Here is a 19,559-nt window from a genome sequence, read left to right on the forward strand (position 1 = left end):
TTTTCAAATTTTGATTACAATAAGGTTTTCATCTCTAATTTCTTTCGTTAGTGTGTGCTTTTTGTAAAAAACCAACGTGCTATTTCCAACATGGTTTTTTACTCATTTATCGTATTTTGAAACAAATTACATTTTAAAAACTAGACTCCATTCTACATATATTAGAAAAAAAGTTGATTTCGATTAGTTTTCAAAAAAATTAGGGGGGAGCACACTCAAATTTATGTTTTTTCAAGATGTGTCCACTTTGAAAACCAGTAAAAAAACATATATTCATAAAAAATTAGCCGAAAAATCTAACATAAACTACATGGTGTTAGCTAGTTTCTCACCAGAGTGATTTTCAAAATTCTGCTTTTTTTTTTTTTTTTTTTTTAACATTTTAAGGGCACCACATTTGACACTGTGTTATGCTTTTCTGATAAAAATAGGACCAACAAATGTGGTGCTCCTTTTTGAAACCCTTAAACTCCACCATTTTAAAAAATAAAATAAAATTATAAAGTATATTCGAAACACTACAACTCTTATTCTTGTTTCATCTTCAAATTTTGGCTGCAACTATCTTCAATTTATCGTCATAAGCTTTGTTGATTTTAGGAAAAAAAAAAAGGTGGCATCTTAAGGCCAACATTTTTTAGTCAAAATATGAAAATAATATTGAATTGAACAATTTTTGCCATTCGTACTACTTCTATCATCTTTCCAAATTGAACTCGGATGCTTTTAGTTATATATGACCCACTAAAAATAAATTTCAAGTAGGAAGCAAATGCTTGGTATAGAAGATTTACCGAATAAAATAGTCTAAAACATAATTCTTCAAAAGACTAAGATTCAAGAATTGAGTCAATCTAAATCAAGAATAGAATTAAGAATAATTTTATTTTTTGTCATATTTACATCAACTCAAATATGTTAAAACCCACTAAATTGTATGAAAGTGGAGGAAAAGTATGACAACTCCCCCTTGATTATAAAATAGTAAATGCAAATATTATGTGATTGAGATCATTATAAAAAATATGAGTGGTGATTTCAAATTGATTATGGCCCCAACAACAGTGTGGAGTTATAATGGTAATGGCAAAAATTGTCTTTATATAGAGAGTATAATTTAATGGTATTGTCAAATATGTCACTTGATTGAGACATGTGTCCAAAATTTTAAGTGATTCCCAAATAAAAGTTCATAATCTAGTGTGACAAAAATATTATAGTATAAATGCTTGATAATATTTTGGTGACACTTAACACCTATTAAATTGATAAATCTTAAATTCTTGATGATTTTGGATTCCATTCATTTTATCATAATCACCCGTATCAAATTAGTTGATTCAAGCAATTCACTAATTAGCAAAGTTTCATCATTAAACACATCTATGGTGTTCATTGTAAGCACATTAGAATTATATAATTATTTATGATATGATATAATGAATTTATTATGATGTTGGAGTACTAAAACTATAACAAATCCCTTAATACTACGTTTCCCACTTATTTATGTTTCTCATTCAATCATATAGCCAAAAAAATAAAATGACATAATTTAATTACAATTAATAGTCATTTTTTTTGGTAATATTAATATTTACAGTGTCATTAAAATGTCTAGTAATTGTAAACAACAATTTTTTTTTGTTAGCTACTCATGCCAATCATAGGTTGAAACTTCGTTGGTTGAGATTCAAAGACTAAAAGATATCCATTATGCAAAAGTCACCTAGGGCACGATCCGTACCTTATTCCTTAAGATGTTAGGGTCTTGTACAATAAGACTTGATCCCCAATAGACTCGTTTAAAACCATTCAACTTCACTAACACACCAAGAACCCATCGATAATAAAATATTATTTGAATTCTATTACACTTTATAAATTTATCTCAACTCTTTCAACCTTCTAATGATGACATTGATATTCGTAATGATCGAAATTACCTTTCCAACTACCTATTAATAACTTTTATTATTATTGTAATTACTTTGAAGAATATATATGTATTTTTTAAATCTAAATTAATTAATTTTATTCTTCCTTATGAGATAAAAGACACTTTTCATTAAAAAAAAGAAATTTAAACCATCACCTCCAGATCTCATGGATTGTTTTTACAAAATATCATTTTCTTTCAGCGCAAGATTAAAGAAATTATGACGATAACTCTCTTCTCCTTCACAAATAAATAAATCCCACGGCACTATTTTTGTAAGGCCACAAGGCCAAGGCAGATAAACCCTTCCTGTCAGGGTTTCACAGTATCACCTGTATTAATAAAAGGTAATCCATGGTTTGCTTTCTCGCAGCTTTGTCAATTTAATTATCAAATTGTATTTTTATCATCTGAAGCTAATGATTTTTTGGTCACTTCTTTTTTTTTCCATTTCAGAAGTAATGGCCAGTGCTGTGTGTTCAAAATTATTTGTTCTTCCAGCTCAAACATTTCAACCCAAATCAGGTAACCTTTTTTCTCAAATGCTGAAGCCAAATATATACATCTGAGTATTTTTAAAATCTAACCCAAAACAGATACCGATGGTAAAGATTGATACCAAGAATCATGTAAGGGCAATTGCGTGACAAGGGTTCATCTGATTTTTAATTGTTTTCCTTATAATTGATATTAAGGTCTATATATGGCAATTATGTGACGTGGGTTCATAATTTCTTTTGTTTTGATTATTGCTTAATTTTTTTTTAATAGATCAGAAAATTTGTTCATAAGAAGGGAAATATCAGTTCTTTTCGAACGCCTGATTAGATACTATTGCTTTTGGATACCACCTGCTGTATTCCTAACATATTAAAATATGAAAGAAATTATATAATTTTATATAGAATAGTAATTTGAATATCCGAATAGCTTTTAATAGTTTGAAATATTACCGAATTTGGATAAATAATAGAGGCACAAGTGCAATAGATCGGGTTTCTCTAGGATGATAGGTTGTAACTTGTCATGGCGAGTTAGTCACACTTAGGTGTATGGTATTGAGTTGGGATTCACTGCCAGTAACTTGTACTTTTGTTCCCATTGACTGTTTTTGCGGACATGACTTTGATTTCTTTATTTTTATTGTGTAAAATGCCAACCTGGAGAGGCCAGTTATCCCCTTGTTGAGTGTAAGATGCCCACTCTATTGTTCAGTCGATCAATAACTGCCTCTGGTTGCGCACTCTGGTAGAAGACTGTATATTGGAGTCTCATTGTAGTAGTGAGACTTCAAATTGGCTCCGATTTTCTGGGTATCGCTTGACTGGGCAAATTAATAACTGTAAATTGTGAATAGAAACCGTTTGGATTAAACTTTGAAAAAGCAGCAGCTGAAAAATGAGCATCAAAATAAAACAAGGGCCAGGCACAATGTTTATGTAGCACCTAGGATGCACTTTTGACGTATTTATTAATTAATTAAAAATCAAAATAGAACAGCTTTTTTAATTTTCAATAAATACAATAGAGGTGCATCCTAGGTGCTACATAGACATTTTACAGGACACACAAAAAACATTTGTTTCAGTTATTTAAGTTTTAACTTTTAAATATTGTTTTTTTCGGGGTTTTAATTTTTGAGTTTTACATTTTTAACTAAAACAGATGGGGACTCAAACATGGCAGTTGACTATGTGCTTTCTTAATTGTTTATGTTTTAGGTTGCGGGTTAATTTTCCTGAAAAAATATTCTTTTCCAGTGTCTGTCACTGCTTAGACATTCTTAATTGCTGATAGAATGAGGGATTTTCATCAAACAAGGAAGAAAACTGTTTTGCCTGAAATGGTTTGGTCTGTTTCTGAAATTTGTTCTGCTTAACTGAACAAGGTTCAAGGCTTAGTCCAGTCTGCTGGTGCTTGTAAAGAGGGTTTTATGAATATGATGAGTCTGCTGAGTTGAGGCGTCTGCCTGTTCAACTTGTGACTCTGCGACTCTGGCAGGGGCTCATAAGGTCTCAATGCTGTGGTTATAATGCTCTTTCGAAGTGACCGAGACTTCCTAAATTTAACTTTACATGTAAATGATCACGACAAGCGCTTTGACAAGTTATTTTTGAATTTCAAACTAAGTATGAAACTGACTTGAAAATTAATTTCATAATTATTAGCTCGAGTTTGGTGGTTGGACTAACGAAGGAACCTCCAGTGTAACTGATTCCATATTTATTCTACCTAATTTGGTTTGAACAAGCAGAATTTTGCTGAGCACACATGTAAGCTATTTGTTTCAATATCGCTAGGTACTGAACGGTCCATTGATTTTGCTTGTGCGTTCTTGCTGCTGCAGTCTTCTCATTTGAACTAACATCTTTTGGTACAAAGTTTGATTCCTATGGAGTGCTTTACCAGCCATGGGTGAATATTGCTAGATATTGAATATTCTATCACTTTTGCTTCTGATTATTCCTGCTGGTTTTCTGATTTGAGCTAACTACTCTTTGGACAAAGTTTGATTTTTGTGGAGCTGCTAAGCAAACATTTCATATAGATGACTCTTAGGAAGCATCGATTGCTTTAAAGCTTATCTTTATGTCTAAAGGGTGTGGCCTTCGACAACCTAGAAACTCAGTTTTTGAGACTGTCTTCTTGTAATGTCCTCTTTGGGGATATTCTTAAATTTTATCCTAAAATCATAATTCCAACTATAAATAAGAAATGTAATATAGTTGAGGATATAAATTTATCAATTGAAATGCCTTTTAACAAGATAAAACTTGTTTTAGGATTAGTCACTTGGAAATTGACATTAAATTATAAGTCAAGATAATATCTATTTTGACTAATTATTAGTATACATCAGGAAATCATATAACATTCTCATATTAAGATCTAATTAGGACATTAGCCATCCCAATGTGGATTCCCATATTAACCTTTTTAGGAATTTGTTGAAATATTTGCAAACCACAGTCTCAAGGTTGTTTGCTCGTGTACTGCGAGAGCATGGAAGGTAGGCCACTGTTCCATCCCTCAATTCACCTTGGAGGTTGCCCATCCTCCTTGTTCAAGCCCAAGAGCATGGAAGGCCAGTCTTCCATTCCACCTCCTAACCCACGGGTATGTAAGGCTGGCTGTCCATTCCATCTGGGGTGGCGTACTTGATGGGACACAAAATTCTCTTCAGAAATTTCTTCTCTAGAAACTTTTGTGTCTTTGTTATCATCTCCTTAAGATTGATGGCGCGATAAATCTTATTGTAACGAGCAGGTTTAAGGTTTTGGAGGGTAGAAGTACCTAGGCATACTTTATGAAGTCTTCTTATGGGAACTTTGGGAGGCATACTTGCATCCCTGGGATGCTCACAGAATAAATCAGTGCTCCTATTTAATGGAAAAAGATGGGATATTTTGTGGGGGATGAACTGTCCTAGTGGGGGATGCCCTGATGATGTTTCGTTACCATCCCTTCATTTAGGGAATGGCCGTTTATGTTCCCTCTAGCGGGGTGGATATGGGGACCGACCCCACTAAACTGAGGACTTCCCTTATCATTCTTTTAAAATTTAATTTATCAGTTATAAGATGTTTCTTATTCCCCCATTTCAATTTTTCTAGTTCATCAACTTCTTGAAAATTAAAAACATATTTCATTCTTATGATACCATATTTCTTGTGTTATTTCAAGTTGGCTTGCTCTTGTGGACTAAATCTAATAGTGCTAAAATTTGGTCTCGTCTCAACTCCTTTGTGCATTTAGGCCTCATTTTGTTTATCATAGATAACCAATCTGAGAGGTCTTCAAGTGGATTCCCGTTTATTAAGTTTGCCTAAATATTGTACTCCATCCACCATGTGAGTATCATAGGTTGGAAGTTGAAACTATCCAAGAATATTCAAGTCAGGTGTCTTGGTGGTTTTTGTGAAGTTGTGGACTTTAATGGACATCTGGACATTTCCTGTCAGTCCAATATCTAGTTTCAATGTTCAGGCTTGCTTAAAAGTCTCACAAAGTTTATTGCTTTCTTCCTTCCTTTTGCTATTCCACGTTTCATTCTATTTGTAAGATCTCGACGCGGATTTGGAGATTTCTTCTATCTCCAGTTCTCCCTCCCTTGCATTGATTGCTCACAGTGTTCTGTCAGACCCCTTCCCTATTTCATTTCCTTCATTTTCCTCTTTGTGGAATCCCTATAGGGATCCAAATATTTGTCCATTGTTTCGATTCCTTGTCCACTTTTTGCAAACTTTCACCACATTTTTTTTTGTAAAATTCTCTCGCATACCTGGACATATGGACCTCCATTCTAATGTCCACTTCCACGTCAAATTTCTGCAAAGATCTCTAAAGCTTTCCGTTGCTTGTTTCTTTTTGTGCGGACCTCAACTGACTTCCATATATCTTTCCTTCCACTTGAACATCTCACCTTGATGTCCATTCCCACAAACTATTCCCTCTTTTCTGTCACACATGCCATACATTCCTTTCACCTGTTTGGGAGTTTCAAAATGCATTTAGACCTCCTTTCCAATGTCTAGCACCTTGTCGGACTTATAGCATTGTTAATTCTAAGGGTGTGAGCCCAAGCTCAAAATCAATAGTGGATGATGAAGAATGCCATGCCACCATGAACGCAGTGATTGGAATTTCAAATGCAGGTAATCCTACATCATCTCCAAGCTGCCACTTTAGTGGATTTTGTGGGAATTGAACTTGTTCCACATGCAGCATTAATGAGGTCTGGTTCTCAGTTGAATTCTTGCAAAGGTTCAATGACCAAACCAAATGTTGTAAATGTTAGTTCATTTGACATTCAAGTAGTCAATCATTTCTCCATTTCCATGTGATTGCAATGCTAAGCAACTTCTGTAGTTCCAACCTTTGCACGTTGAATTGTCATTAGAGCAACTCATTGTGCGAATCACGAGGAGATAGCTATTTTGAAAGCAGATGTTTTTTAACTAAATATCTCCTTGGCTATTTGTAGATCTTCAGGAAAACTTCCAAGTGACAAATATGGCAGGTTCTTTTCAGCTTAGGGTTTTTTGTCGCCACATTTGCTATTGTGAATGTAAAAAGAATTTGATTAGTGTTGTAGCACTTTAATGCATTGCAAATATTATTTGTAATGATCTTTTCCTTATTGCATGTATGTTTCTAGAGTTTGGAGAGGGATGATTAAGCATGTTCGTTATTGATATCATATCTCTTTTGTCATTTTTATATGTTGTGTATTTGGTTTGTGATATCATAATTAAACACAAATAGAAGGGATGAATTAGTGACATTGTGGCAAATTCTAGTCAATGAGAAACTTTGTGAAGTATTAGCATCCCATGTGTTTCATTTTGTCTTGATTGCAAGTAATTATCAGGATATTGAAGCGAATCTTATCAATGGACTAACATCTTTGATCAGAAAATCCATTTTAACATGTAGCCTTTTGCTTTCCAAAAAAACATCATTGATTTTTCATGGTAAACATATCATTAAATAAGCTCATATTGAGCTAAGGTTGTACATGAAACCATTGTTACAAGACTTGTTTGGGCTTGTCCCAAGGTGGGTAGAGTGAACTGAGGCCCAAACAATTAAAGATTCGGATAATTGGCAAGTCTGGTCGAACTCACTGAACTCAGCAAGTCTTGTTGGTGAGAGATGTCCAAGTCAAGTGTGAAAATTAGAAAAAAAATTTAAATAAAAAACGTGGAAGTCAAGTATTTTTTGATGGATTTGTAGGATTCTTAGAGTTTGATTAAAAGTGATAAAATTATGAAAAATGACATGCATCATGAAGGCCTGTGCAGTTTCAAAGGGAAAAATTAAAAGACATTTTGATTTTGAGCCATGTCAGATGGAAAAGCAACAACGTTCTTTTTTCTTTAACTTTTTCCAATCAAATCCTGAGTAATTGAATTATATTTATACTTCTGGTTGTTGAGTCCATCTCTATTCTAAGTAATACTCCTGTGGTTGTAGCAACATTTGCAGATTTGTTTGAGATACAAGCACACGACTCCACTTAGAGCTAGCAATGCTGGGTTGAGCAATACAAGCTCCTCTTTACCATAGTTCATGACTCCATATTGTGGTTTTTGTTTTTGATGCCATGGATATCATACTTATTGAGTTTTGTACACATAAAACACTTAAAACAATATTTGTAAATTAAAAAATGTTGTTTTCTCAGCTAAAATCCATTTTTGTATAAATGATCAGAGTAACTTCTACTTGACTAGTTTGTTGTGCATTTAAAGTTTATTTATTCAAGGGTGCATGGTGAAAAACCAAAATCTTTAAAAAAATTTATATTTCATTTATTTTTCAATGGGTTTTGGCTGAGTTTGAGAACCCTGTCTGAATCCAAGTAAAAAGTCAGCTTGCCAGGTTCGAGTCTTGCAACTATGCATTAAACAATTCAGATATCAGTCTTATGATATTGGGAACCAAAAAATCTATTTCAGCATGCAGCCTTGTGCTTTCCCAGAAAAAACCATGTTTTATTCGTGAACAGCTTACTATTCAAATAAGCTCACGTCAAACTAGGGTTGTTCATGAAACAATTCTAGTATCAATCTCATGATGATGGAAGGTACTAGATTGAGCTTGGCAGGTTACATGTGAATATGGATTAGTAGTAGATCTGTAATAATTGACCTCAAGCAAATCTATTTTAGCAGTTACTGTTGGGCTTTCTGAAATATGCTATCTATTCTTCTTGGTCATCTCACCATTTAGACATGCTCATATTGAACTAAGGTTCACGAAACAATTCAAATATCAGCCTCATGATAATGGGAGGTTGCTGAAATGAGCTAGATGGGCTTAATATTAATATTAGCAGATCTGTAATATACTAATAAGTAATAAATAATCAAGTCGAGCCATGTAAAAAAAATAAATTATCTAGTCAAGCAATATGTTTGCACTGCAATGTGGTTAGGCTTCATCTGTTGATTTGCAAATCTTGCAGACCAATCAAAAAGGGCATAGCTGAAAAAAAGAATTTGAATCACCACTAAATTATCTAGTCCAGAAGAAACTTTTCAACTGGATGTTTGTGTTCTCGTAGTTTGATATGAACAACAAATCTACTTAAGACCTTAATTCCTATAAGCTAATCACAAAACCAGGAAAAATGAATAATTCAATAATATGGAGACTCATAGTTGAACTACTCGCCAAAACCAAAAACTCACAAGCCCCGAAAAAAAGCTCGGGAAAAACTCGGCCAATACTCAGCAAAATCTCGGCAAAAAACTTGGGAACTTAAAAAATTGTTTAAATTTAATTAGAAATGCATTTTTTTTGCAAAATTCAATGAGAAGATGCATCCCATGAGTCAATAAATGAGAACACAAAAGAAACAAGTTGAGTCTAGATATATTTAAATGCAAAGTGGGTACAAAATTGCATCCTCTTGAGGAATGTTGATGGTTGGAAGCAAAATAGTAAATAGTTTTTGTAGAACTAAAAGTAAATAAATCAATACAATTACATCTTCCTCTTCCCAACTCTAGTAAAAACTAAGGGGGAGGTAGAACTAGAGAGTCTAGTCCTAGAAGTTTGCCGTGAGCGTGATTGTGCATCCTCTCTCGGTATGACTGGCTCAAGCTGTGGCTCATCCTCCATCCTAGATGTAGCTCTACCTCTAGCTGCACTTGGCACCGGCGATGACTCCTCATCCTCCTCGTCCTCCTCATCCTCTTCAATGTCATCCAGTGTGAAACCAAATCCACCCCCCTCCTCCTCCATAGCCTGCCTCTCCAAATCATTGATGTCATCCTCTGTAAACAATGGAGGCTGCTCCTGCGATGTCAAATCACTTTAAGAATCTATATCATCCAAATCAATTGGACCAGTTGGTGCTTCCTCTACTTTCTTATGCGCAACTGAAATTATATTGCACAAAGACAAGGTCATTGAGGCATTTTTGAGCTAACTTGCTCCTCTTCTTCGTGTGGATGGTCTCAAACAAGCTCCAATTGTGCTTACAATCGGATGAACTACAAGGTTAACATAAGATTCCTAGAGCAAATTTTTTGAGATTTGGGGTATTTCCACCCCAACTTTGCCACCAAGCATCTGCAAAATAAAATTAGGTTGAGGGTAGCACCCCTCGCGAGGGTCCGAGGGTGAGAAAGAGAGGGGTAGAGAGATAGGTCTAGGTCTTGGGAGAGAGGAGAGAGTGAGATGGAGAGTGGTAGAGAGGGGGATAAAGGAAGAGTGATAGGGAGATAGATAGGTCTAAAAAGTGAGTGAGATCGGGGTGTTAATTTTAACACTTTTCAGACTGACATAACTTAGAATATAGATTTAGTTTCTAATTAGTTTGATTAACTGAAAGAAATTGGAATTAATGACAACATAAAAATGAACAAATTGAGAGCAAGACACAGTTACCCTGGGAAAACCTCCTAGGAGGAAAAACCCAGCCAGAAAAGATCCTCAGATTTGATTATGGATTATAGTTATGTAATCATTACAACACTTATTTCATGTATTTGCAACTTTAGATGTTGCTATCACAAGAGGTATGAGGTGACTGCCTTCAACAATCGCTTGCTGTCATATGAAGGATAGATGCTGCTGCTCCATTACCCTAGATTGTAGGCCTTCAAGGAATTCGCTGTGTATAACCTAGATGGCAGTCCTTCAAGCAGTTCGCTGTGTATACATAAATGGCAGTCCTTCAAGTAATTCGCTGTGCATGCATAAATGGCAGACCTCCAATAAGTTTGCTGTGCATTCACTGATTTTGCTAACACCTCAAGATGAATTTCGCACCTCTAATGGTAGATGAAGGTTGCTGTAATTGCAGATGACTGAAGTTCGCACTTAGGCAAGCATGAAGATTTTCACATAAGATGAAGGAGCTTATTGACTTGAGTTGATAACAATGAATTCTTATCTTTATTTATATGAGCATCGAAACCCCTTAGCTAGGTCGGCTTTCCTAAATAATTAACTTTAATTATTTTCTTTAAGTGCCTTTATGAATAGGGTTGGCCCTATTTGACAACACGCTGAGTGTTAAGTTGTGAGGTGAGGGTTTTAATGTAGCGTGAGGGATAGGGCCTTGTCTTACACATTGAGGGAAACGGGGCCAGCCCCTTTTGGGCGGATTCCAATGTTGCCCAAGGCAATTGGAATCCGCCCTTCCCTAATTAATATCAACACTCCCTCTTAATTAGGGAGGAGAAACATAACTATAATCTTCCATCTTGCACACAAGCAAAGAATGGAATTACATAATATAATCTTCCAGCTTGCACACAAGCATAGACTGGATCCACCTTACATTGCCCGCAGAGGGTGGAAATGATCTTTTCTACCATCTTACATTTCCGGCAGAGGATGGTCAACAATTACACTTCTCCTTGAGAAGATTACAATACCATCTTACATTGCCCGCAGAGGATGGTCAACAATTACACTTCTCCTTGAGAAGATTACAATACCATCTTACATTGCCCGTAGAGGATGGTTAATAATTACACTTCTCCTTGAGGAGGTTACAATACCATCTTACATTGCTCGCAGAGGATGGTTAATAATTACACTTCTCCTTGAGAAGATTACAACACCACCTTACATTGCCCACAGAGGGTGGTTAGATACAACACAATGTATTACTGAAATTGAGACTCCCTCTCAATTAGGGTGTTATTTTCTACCACACTGAGTTTGTCTTTGAAGTACACAAACTTCACTTTGGATAGAGGCTTGGTAAGGATATCTGCAACTTGTTCATCAGTGCTGACATACTTCAGCTGAATAGTGCCTCTTTGCACCATATCTCGAATGAAGTGATAATGAGTTTCCACATGTTTTAACTGTCATGGAACACTGGATTGATAGACATTTTGATGCAGCTTTGATTATCACAATGAATAACTGTGGGATCCCAAGGCTGATCAAACAGTCTAGCAAGAAGCTTACGAAGCCACACTACTTCTCTAGAAGCTACACTTGCTGCAATATACTCAGCCTCAGCAGTACTCAATGCCACTGAGGATTGTTTTCTGCAAGCCCAAGAGATCACTGCAGATCCCAAGCTGAAACAAATACCGGAGGTGCTTTTCCTGTTTTTGATGCTTCCAGCCCAGTCTGCATCTGAATAACCTTCTAAGGTTATTGAAGTGTTAAGTGGATACTTCAGCCCAAAACCAATTGTGCCTCGCAAATATCTTAGGATGTGCTTGGCTGCAGCAAGATGAACATGTTGAGGCATGCTCATAAACTAGTTGAGAGCATTCACAGCAAAACATATGTCTGGTCTAGTGTTAACTAGATACATCAATGATCCAATCAATTGTCGGTACTTTGATGGATCTGCAAAATCAGAGTTAGCTGCAGAAACACTTAACTTCTTTAAGTTAGATTTCATAGGAGTAGACATAGATTTACAATCCATCATTCTAAATCTTTTCAAAATGTCAATAGTATACTTTCCTTGACTTAGAAAAATTTCGTTAGATCTTTGCCATACTTCTAGACCTAGGAAATAATGCATTAGACCTAAGTCTTTCATTTCAAATTCTGAAGCTAGTTCTTTCTTGCATCTAATGATAAGTTCATCTTTACCAGTAAGAAATAAATCATCTACATACATGATTAGAGTTAGTATTTCATCATTAGATAACTTAAAGTAGATGTTAGAGTCAGCATCATTCTTACAAAAACCTAGATTTAACAAGTATCTATCAATTATTTCATACCAAGCACGAGGAGCCTGTTTAAGGCCATACAGGGCTTTCTTCAACTTGCACACATGAGTTAATCTATCTTGAATCTCATAACCCTTAGGTTGTTCAATATAGACCTCTTCCTCAATGACACTATTAAGGAAGGCAGTCTTAACGTCCATTTGATGTAGCTTCCAACCTCTAGCAGCTGCAATAGCTATTATTGTTCTAATAGAAGTATATCTAGCAATAGGAGCAAATGTTTCTTCATGGCCTATGCCTTCTTTTTGAGAAAAACCACGAGCTACAAATCTAGCCTTATATTTTTTAATACTACCATCAGCATCATGTTTAATTTTAAATAACCATTTAGAGGAAACAACAGATTTACCTTTGGGTCTGGGCACAATATCCCAAACATCGTTCTTGATGATTGACTGGTACTCTTCATCCATGGCAAGCTTCCAGGCATGATGATTCAAGGCTTCTCCAACATTGCAAGGTTCAGTTTCAATGAGATTGCACATTAATGCAATGTAGTTGGAGAATACTTGAGGTCTCTTAGTTTCACGGAAGGTGCCATTGGGAGCTGCAAATCTTTCGGCTTCTTGAATGGTGTTTCTTACCCAAAGAGGTCTCTTTTTGGTAACGACAATGTCACTAGGAATATCAGTGGGATTCATGGGCTCTGGTGGATCATGATGATCATCTTGAGGAGGAGGATCAACATGCTCCTTCTGAATCTCAGGGTTAGTATCAACATTCATATCTCGATTGTCATTAGCTTCATCAATAACACAAGAACCTTTTGATTTCTTAAAAGCAATATCTTTTTCAAATGTAACATCCCTACTTACCTCAACATACCTTTGACCTGGGATGTATATCCTGAATGCCTTGGAGGATTCACTGTAACCGACTAGCATGCCTTTCTTTCTAGAGGGTTCCAACTTGGTTCCTTTTTCCTTGGGCACATGAACATAAACGGGACTTCCAAAAATTTTGAGGTGACTGATGTCTGGTTTGGATCCTGTGAAGGCTTCTTCAGGGGTCATGTTCTTTAGAACACGGTGAGGGCATCTATTCTGGATATATACTGCTGCTCTGGAAGCCTCGGCCCATAGAAAGGTTTGCAAATCTTGATCATGAATCATAGCCTTTGCAGCCTCAATAATAGTCCTATTCTTTCTTTCAACAACTCCATTTTGTTGAGGGTTGTATGGAACACAAAACTCCCTCTTAATTCCTAACTCAACACAAAAATCATAAAAGCTATCGGAGGTGTACCAGAGGAGTTTTCAGTTAATGCCTTAAACTCTTTAAATTTACTTAAGACTTCATCAGATTCTTTAGATTTCAAGAAGTAGATCCAAGTTTTCCTAGAGAAATCATCTATAAAGATTACGTAATAAGGAAATCCACTAGGAGATGCTATAGACATGGGATCGCATAAATCAGAGTGAACAAGTTCTAGTTTGTCTTTAGCTCTATTTTCACTTTTATGAAAAGGACTTTAACATTTTTACCTATAGCACAACCTTTGCAAGTGTTATCATGAATTTGACTGAGTTTAGGCATACCTTTGACTAATTTTTCAAGAGTGGGAAGAGCTTGATAGTGCAAGTGTTCAAGTCTTCTATGCCATAGCTCACAGGATTCAGGAGCCTCATTAATGAGGGCTTGAATAGGGTTAGTAGAAAGCTTATAAAGAATATCATATCTATTACCGATTACACGAGCAAATTTAAAATTAGATTTCTTAGGCCAAGCAAGAACTTTTCCCTCAGAAAATGCAATTTGATAACCTTTATCTTGTAGAGCAGAAATGGAGATTAGGTTTCTTTTAATTCCAGGAACAAACAAGATGTCACTAAGGTGCAGAGAGATATCAGAGTCTAAATTTAAAGAAGTAGAGCCAGAACCTCCTACCGAATAACGAGCGTCATCACCAATTACCACGTGAAGGCTGGTATCCTTTTCTACAAGTCTGAAAGATGATCACAGTAGTCTGTGATGTGTCTAGAAGCACCACTATCAATTAGCCATTTATTACTATCTGTAGGAATACTGCTAGACAGAGCAGAGATGAATAAGAAGTCGTTATGTTGTTCCGAGACTTCATTTAGGTTGGCTTCTCTTAGGTTAGGGTTATTTTGACATTCTTTAGCATAGTGACCAAACTTGTCACATCGAAAACATCGAACACGTGAGGTATCTCTTGGTTTCTTCCAAGAGTGCTGGGAGCTAGAAAGTCTGAATTCCCTATTTCTTTTTGGATAAGGCTTCCTCCAATTTCCATTTTTCTTGCATTGGGCTGCAAGCATGTGTTGATCATCAACATGAGGACTTTTGGTTTGTCCTCTTGTGATGAGGCGAGACACTTCTTGGATGCAATCATTCTTAAGGCGATCAAGGGTAGGTAACTCAGTTCTACCACTTATGGTTTGGATAAATGACTCCCATGAGCGTGGTAAGCCATTTAGGGCAATCATGACAAAGTCTTTATCTTCCATGTTATGTCCAATTAAACCTAGCTGATTCTTTAGTTCAGAAATTTTCATAAAGTAGGAAATAATAGAATCTTCTTTTCCCATTTTGATATTAAGTAGTTGCTGTCTTAAAGTAATTGCCCTACTGAGATTGTTAATTTCATATGTACCTTGTAGATGGCTGAACATTTCCCTTGCAGTAGTAAATGATGCAATGGAGGTGACTAGGTGGTCTTTGACTGAATCAATCATAATCTTCCTTGCTTTGACAACATCCCTTTTGAATTGTTTTAGCTCAGCTGCGTTCGTGGGTTCAGTTAGCTCTTTTGCTTCTATGAATTGAAGAAGATCTTCTTCCTCTAGAGCCAACTTGATTTGAACCTTCCATGTAGTAAAATTTTGATTTCCATCAAGTCTATCTTCAACTTTTAGCCCCATTGACCTGACCTGTAAATGAGACAACAATCTGGAAATAAAGGAGTACTGAATTCTGAAATCTGAAAGTTGATCTAGCCTATAGCTCTGATACCATGTTAATTTTAACACTTTTCAGACTGACATAACTTAAAATTTAGATTTAGTTTCTAATTAGTTTGATTAACTGAAAGAAATTGGAATTAATGACAACATAGAAATGAACAAATTGAGAGCAAGACACAGTTACCCTGGGAAAACCTCCTAGGAGGAAAAACCCAGCCAGAAAAGATCCTCAGATTTGATTATGGATTATAGTTATGTAATCATTACAACACTTATCTCGTGTATTTGCAGGTTCAGATTTTGCTATCACAAGAGGTATGAGGTGACTGTCTTCAACAATCGCTTGCTGTCATATGAAGGATAGATGCTGCTGCTCCATTACCCTAGATTGTAGGCCTTCAAGGAATTTGCTGTGTATAACCTAGATGGCAGTCCTTCAAGCAGTTCGTTGTGTATACATAAATGGCAGTCCTTCAAGTAATTCGCTGTGCATGCATAAATGGTAGACCTCCAATAAGTTTGCTGTGCATTCACTGATTTTGCTAACACCTCAAGATGAATTTCGCACCTCCTAATGGTAGATGAAGGTTGCTGTAATTACAGATGACTGAAGTTTGCACTTAGGCAAGCATGAAGATTTTCGCATAAGATGAAGGAGCTTATTGACTTGAGTTGATAACAATGAATTCTTATCTTTATTCATATGAGGATCGAAACCCCTTAGCTAGGTCGGCTTTTCTAAATAATTAACTTTAATTATTTTCTTTAAGTGCCTTTATGAATAGGGTCAGCCCTATTTGACAACACGCTGAGTGTTAAGTTGTGAGGCGAGGGTTTTAATGTAGCGTGAGGGATAGGGCCTTGTCTTACATGTTGAGGGAAAAGGGGCCAGCCCCTTTTGGGCGGATTACAATGTTGCCCAAGGCAATTGGAATCCGCCCTTCCCTAATTAATATCAACATGGGAGAGCGAGAGAATGTTGATAGGAGTATATTGGTTACTGAAATTTGACTGTCTGAAAATTTACAAGATCTTATAAAACCTAGAATTTGCATTATAATTCCTAGAGATCTAAAACCACTCTCAAACATCCTACCAATATATACATGAAATATAACTTAAAGTATAAGAAAATTCTGATGAAGAGAATGAGACTGACTTGAAAAGAAAGAAAAAAAGATAATTTTTTGACATGTTTGGGGCTCTTTTTTTAATGCAGCCAAGTTTTTTATAGAAACTCGCGGAGACAAAAACTCGCCAAAAACTCGGCAAGTTTTTATGGCAAGTAGAAGTCGTAAAAACTTGCCCTGAAGGATAACTAGCAAGTTTTTAACTACTCGCTGAGTTTTCGGTGAGGAGTCCAACTATGTGGAGACTAGTTATAAAGAGTAACATATAAATATATAGGCCTTTTGGATGCATGAATCAAGGATATAACAAGTCCAAGAGGCATGAGTTAACAAAGTCTAACTAAGACAGATGAGGTTGTGCACTTCAAGGTGTACACGTCATTATTAACTGCTTAGGTAAGAATAATTAAATATTCATAATATCCTAAGTAAATTTATTAAATAGATGCAATATCACAATTAGGAGAGTAACATATATCCAAAGTGAAGTAAATATTCTGCCGCCACCATGTTTTATTTCTTTGGTAGAGTATCATTGGTGCATTGTCAAAGGTGAAATACTGGAATATCTTTGTCTTATTTCATCAAGGTTGCAAGTTCCGGTTGCTTGATCATATTGCTTCTTGTTAAGATTCATAATTAGTGCGAATTCGTAAACTTTACTTGGACTTGAGCTCAGAATAATGGTTTAGTTTAAGAAGAAGACCATGGTTAAAGATTTTTAAGGAAGCTTGTGGTAGGTTTTTCAACTTTAAATCTGGACTGTTTAAGAATGCTTATATAATTATATTACTTTGACTCACTGAGAATGACTGGCAGGTGATAAAATATTGCAGCAAAAAGGAACGTATGCGAACCGAGTGTTGTCTGCTACTGGAGTAGCTTCAGCAGGGGGAAAAGGTGGTGGAGTGCTTGATAGACCGACAATAGAAAAAACTACACCAGGCCGTGATTCTGAGTTTGATTTACGGTACCTTGCCATTAGCTGATACATAATTGATGCTTTTTGTGTTTTGTTTGTATTGTTTTATGCTCTAAGATATCTATGTGGACATAAATATCAGAATGCAGGATTTTGGTTTTTCTTGACCTCCAGCCTTTCTGCCATTAAAATAGTTTTCTCATTGTTAAATATTTTGCCATTGTTTTCTAAATTTCATTTTTCTTTGGGGCTACTATAAAAGGAAATCAAGAAAGATATCTCCACCATATCGTGTATTATTGCACAATGACAATTATAACAAACGGGAGTACGTCGTGCAAGTTTTGATGAAGGTTATCCCTGGAATGACACTTGATATAGCTGTTAATATCATGCAAGAAGCCCACACAAATGACATTGCAGTTGTGATTATTTGTGCTCAAGTTGATGCAGAAGAACACTGTATGAAGCTCAGAGGAAATGGGTTGCTTAGCTCCATAGAGCCTGCTAGTGGCGGTTGTTAAAAGTATAATTTATATTGACTTCTCAAGGGCCCTGTATTTGGGTTCAGCAGTAGCAGGTGTACATGTCAATGTCAGTAAATTCTGCAGGATGGACTTGATGAATCTTAGAATGGAGTCATTTGCTATGCACTCGCGGGAGCTATTTAACTGTGAATATACCTCTGTAGTTCTATTTGTACATGGAGAGAACTGAAGGAAGAGCATCAGGTTCCTGGCAGTAGTCTATGAATACATAGAATAATTCCAAACAATGGCTAGCTGTTTATGCTATTTTCAAGATACTTTTCATAGTCAATATATTTGCTAATATTATTTACTCATTATTGTATCCAGTCCATGGAAAGTGCGATCTCTCTGCTTTCACAAGCTGTAATACCGTTCTCTCTCATGCATTTTATTTTAATGAAATGCCTGTGAAAGAAGCCATCTTTGTATCCAAGCAATACTGTTTTTCTTTTTTGGCCTGCGCGAACTAAAGTCTAAAACTGAAAGGATTTGTAGGTGAGGGAGGCATATAATATTATATACGTGTGGGAGAATTTTTCTGCTTGTGATTCCTTGGTTTGTTTATGCATGTTGTATTTGCTGAACTAATATTATCTGATGTCTCGAGCGTTTTTTTTTTAATTTTGCAATATCTCACAGACTCTTCCCATGAAATTTTTAAGTCGGACAATGTGTGGACTAATTCCCGGGCTGAATGAAAATTCTGTTTCATTTTAACTAATTTAATGTGCTTATAAGCATGCGGACCATATGAAATGATAATAAACTCCCTATACTGACATTGCTTGATAAAATTTGATGCAAACCGTTATCTCTATCAATTGAAGAGGTCATTATATAAGTTTTAATTGAGAATTCTCTTCATTGCTTTTCATTTGGTATTAAGACATTGTGTCTGGTAGACATGGTTTTCTTGCCCATTAATGGCACTTCTTTGAGAATTGCTTAACTTATTTGTTAATCTTTCATGATTGATAGGTGCGCTCTCTATTCTTGATGAAAACTCTGAATTGTATGTCATGCCCAAAATTTAGGGCAAAAACGGAACAATTTTTTTTTTTAAAATACTAATATTATTAGTTGATTTACAAGTTCACTCACACGACAAGTGTTATTGAAACCTCCATAATTATATTCGAGCTAATTCTGAAACGAACCAAGCATCGATAATTTGTTTAATTCTAATTGCGGAAAACTAACTGGTTTTAAATTTATCTCCACGAAATACCTAGACATTAAGTTTATTAAATCCATCATGATAAAGGAATAGGAGAGGAAAATTAATTCAATCTCCAAAATGACTATAAAGTCTAAACAACGGTATTTAAATTTTCTATTAATTACTTACTTCAAATTATAACCAGAATTATATATATATATATAT

At 35.6% G+C, this 19,559-nt stretch overlaps 1 protein-coding gene across 1 annotated transcript; it reads left to right on the top strand.

Moving 5' to 3' along the window:
• The first annotated feature begins 2,125 nt into the window (after positions 1 to 2,125).
• On the top strand, positions 2,126 to 18,723 carry LOC131028867 (ATP-dependent Clp protease adapter protein CLPS1, chloroplastic). Its single transcript, XM_057959233.2, has 4 exons — positions 2,126 to 2,286; positions 2,396 to 2,464; positions 17,543 to 17,693; positions 17,908 to 18,723. The coding sequence occupies exons 2-4, from the start codon at positions 2,401 to 2,403 to the stop codon at positions 18,167 to 18,169; spliced, it is 477 nt and encodes a 158-aa protein (XP_057815216.1). The 5' UTR covers positions 2,126 to 2,286; positions 2,396 to 2,400; the 3' UTR covers positions 18,170 to 18,723.
• Positions 18,724 to 19,559: the final 836 nt, after the last annotated feature.

The sequence above is a fragment of the Cryptomeria japonica genome, chromosome 8 (assembly GCF_030272615.1).
Source record: "Cryptomeria japonica chromosome 8, Sugi_1.0, whole genome shotgun sequence".
Lineage (NCBI taxonomy): Eukaryota > Viridiplantae > Streptophyta > Pinopsida > Cupressales > Cupressaceae > Cryptomeria > Cryptomeria japonica.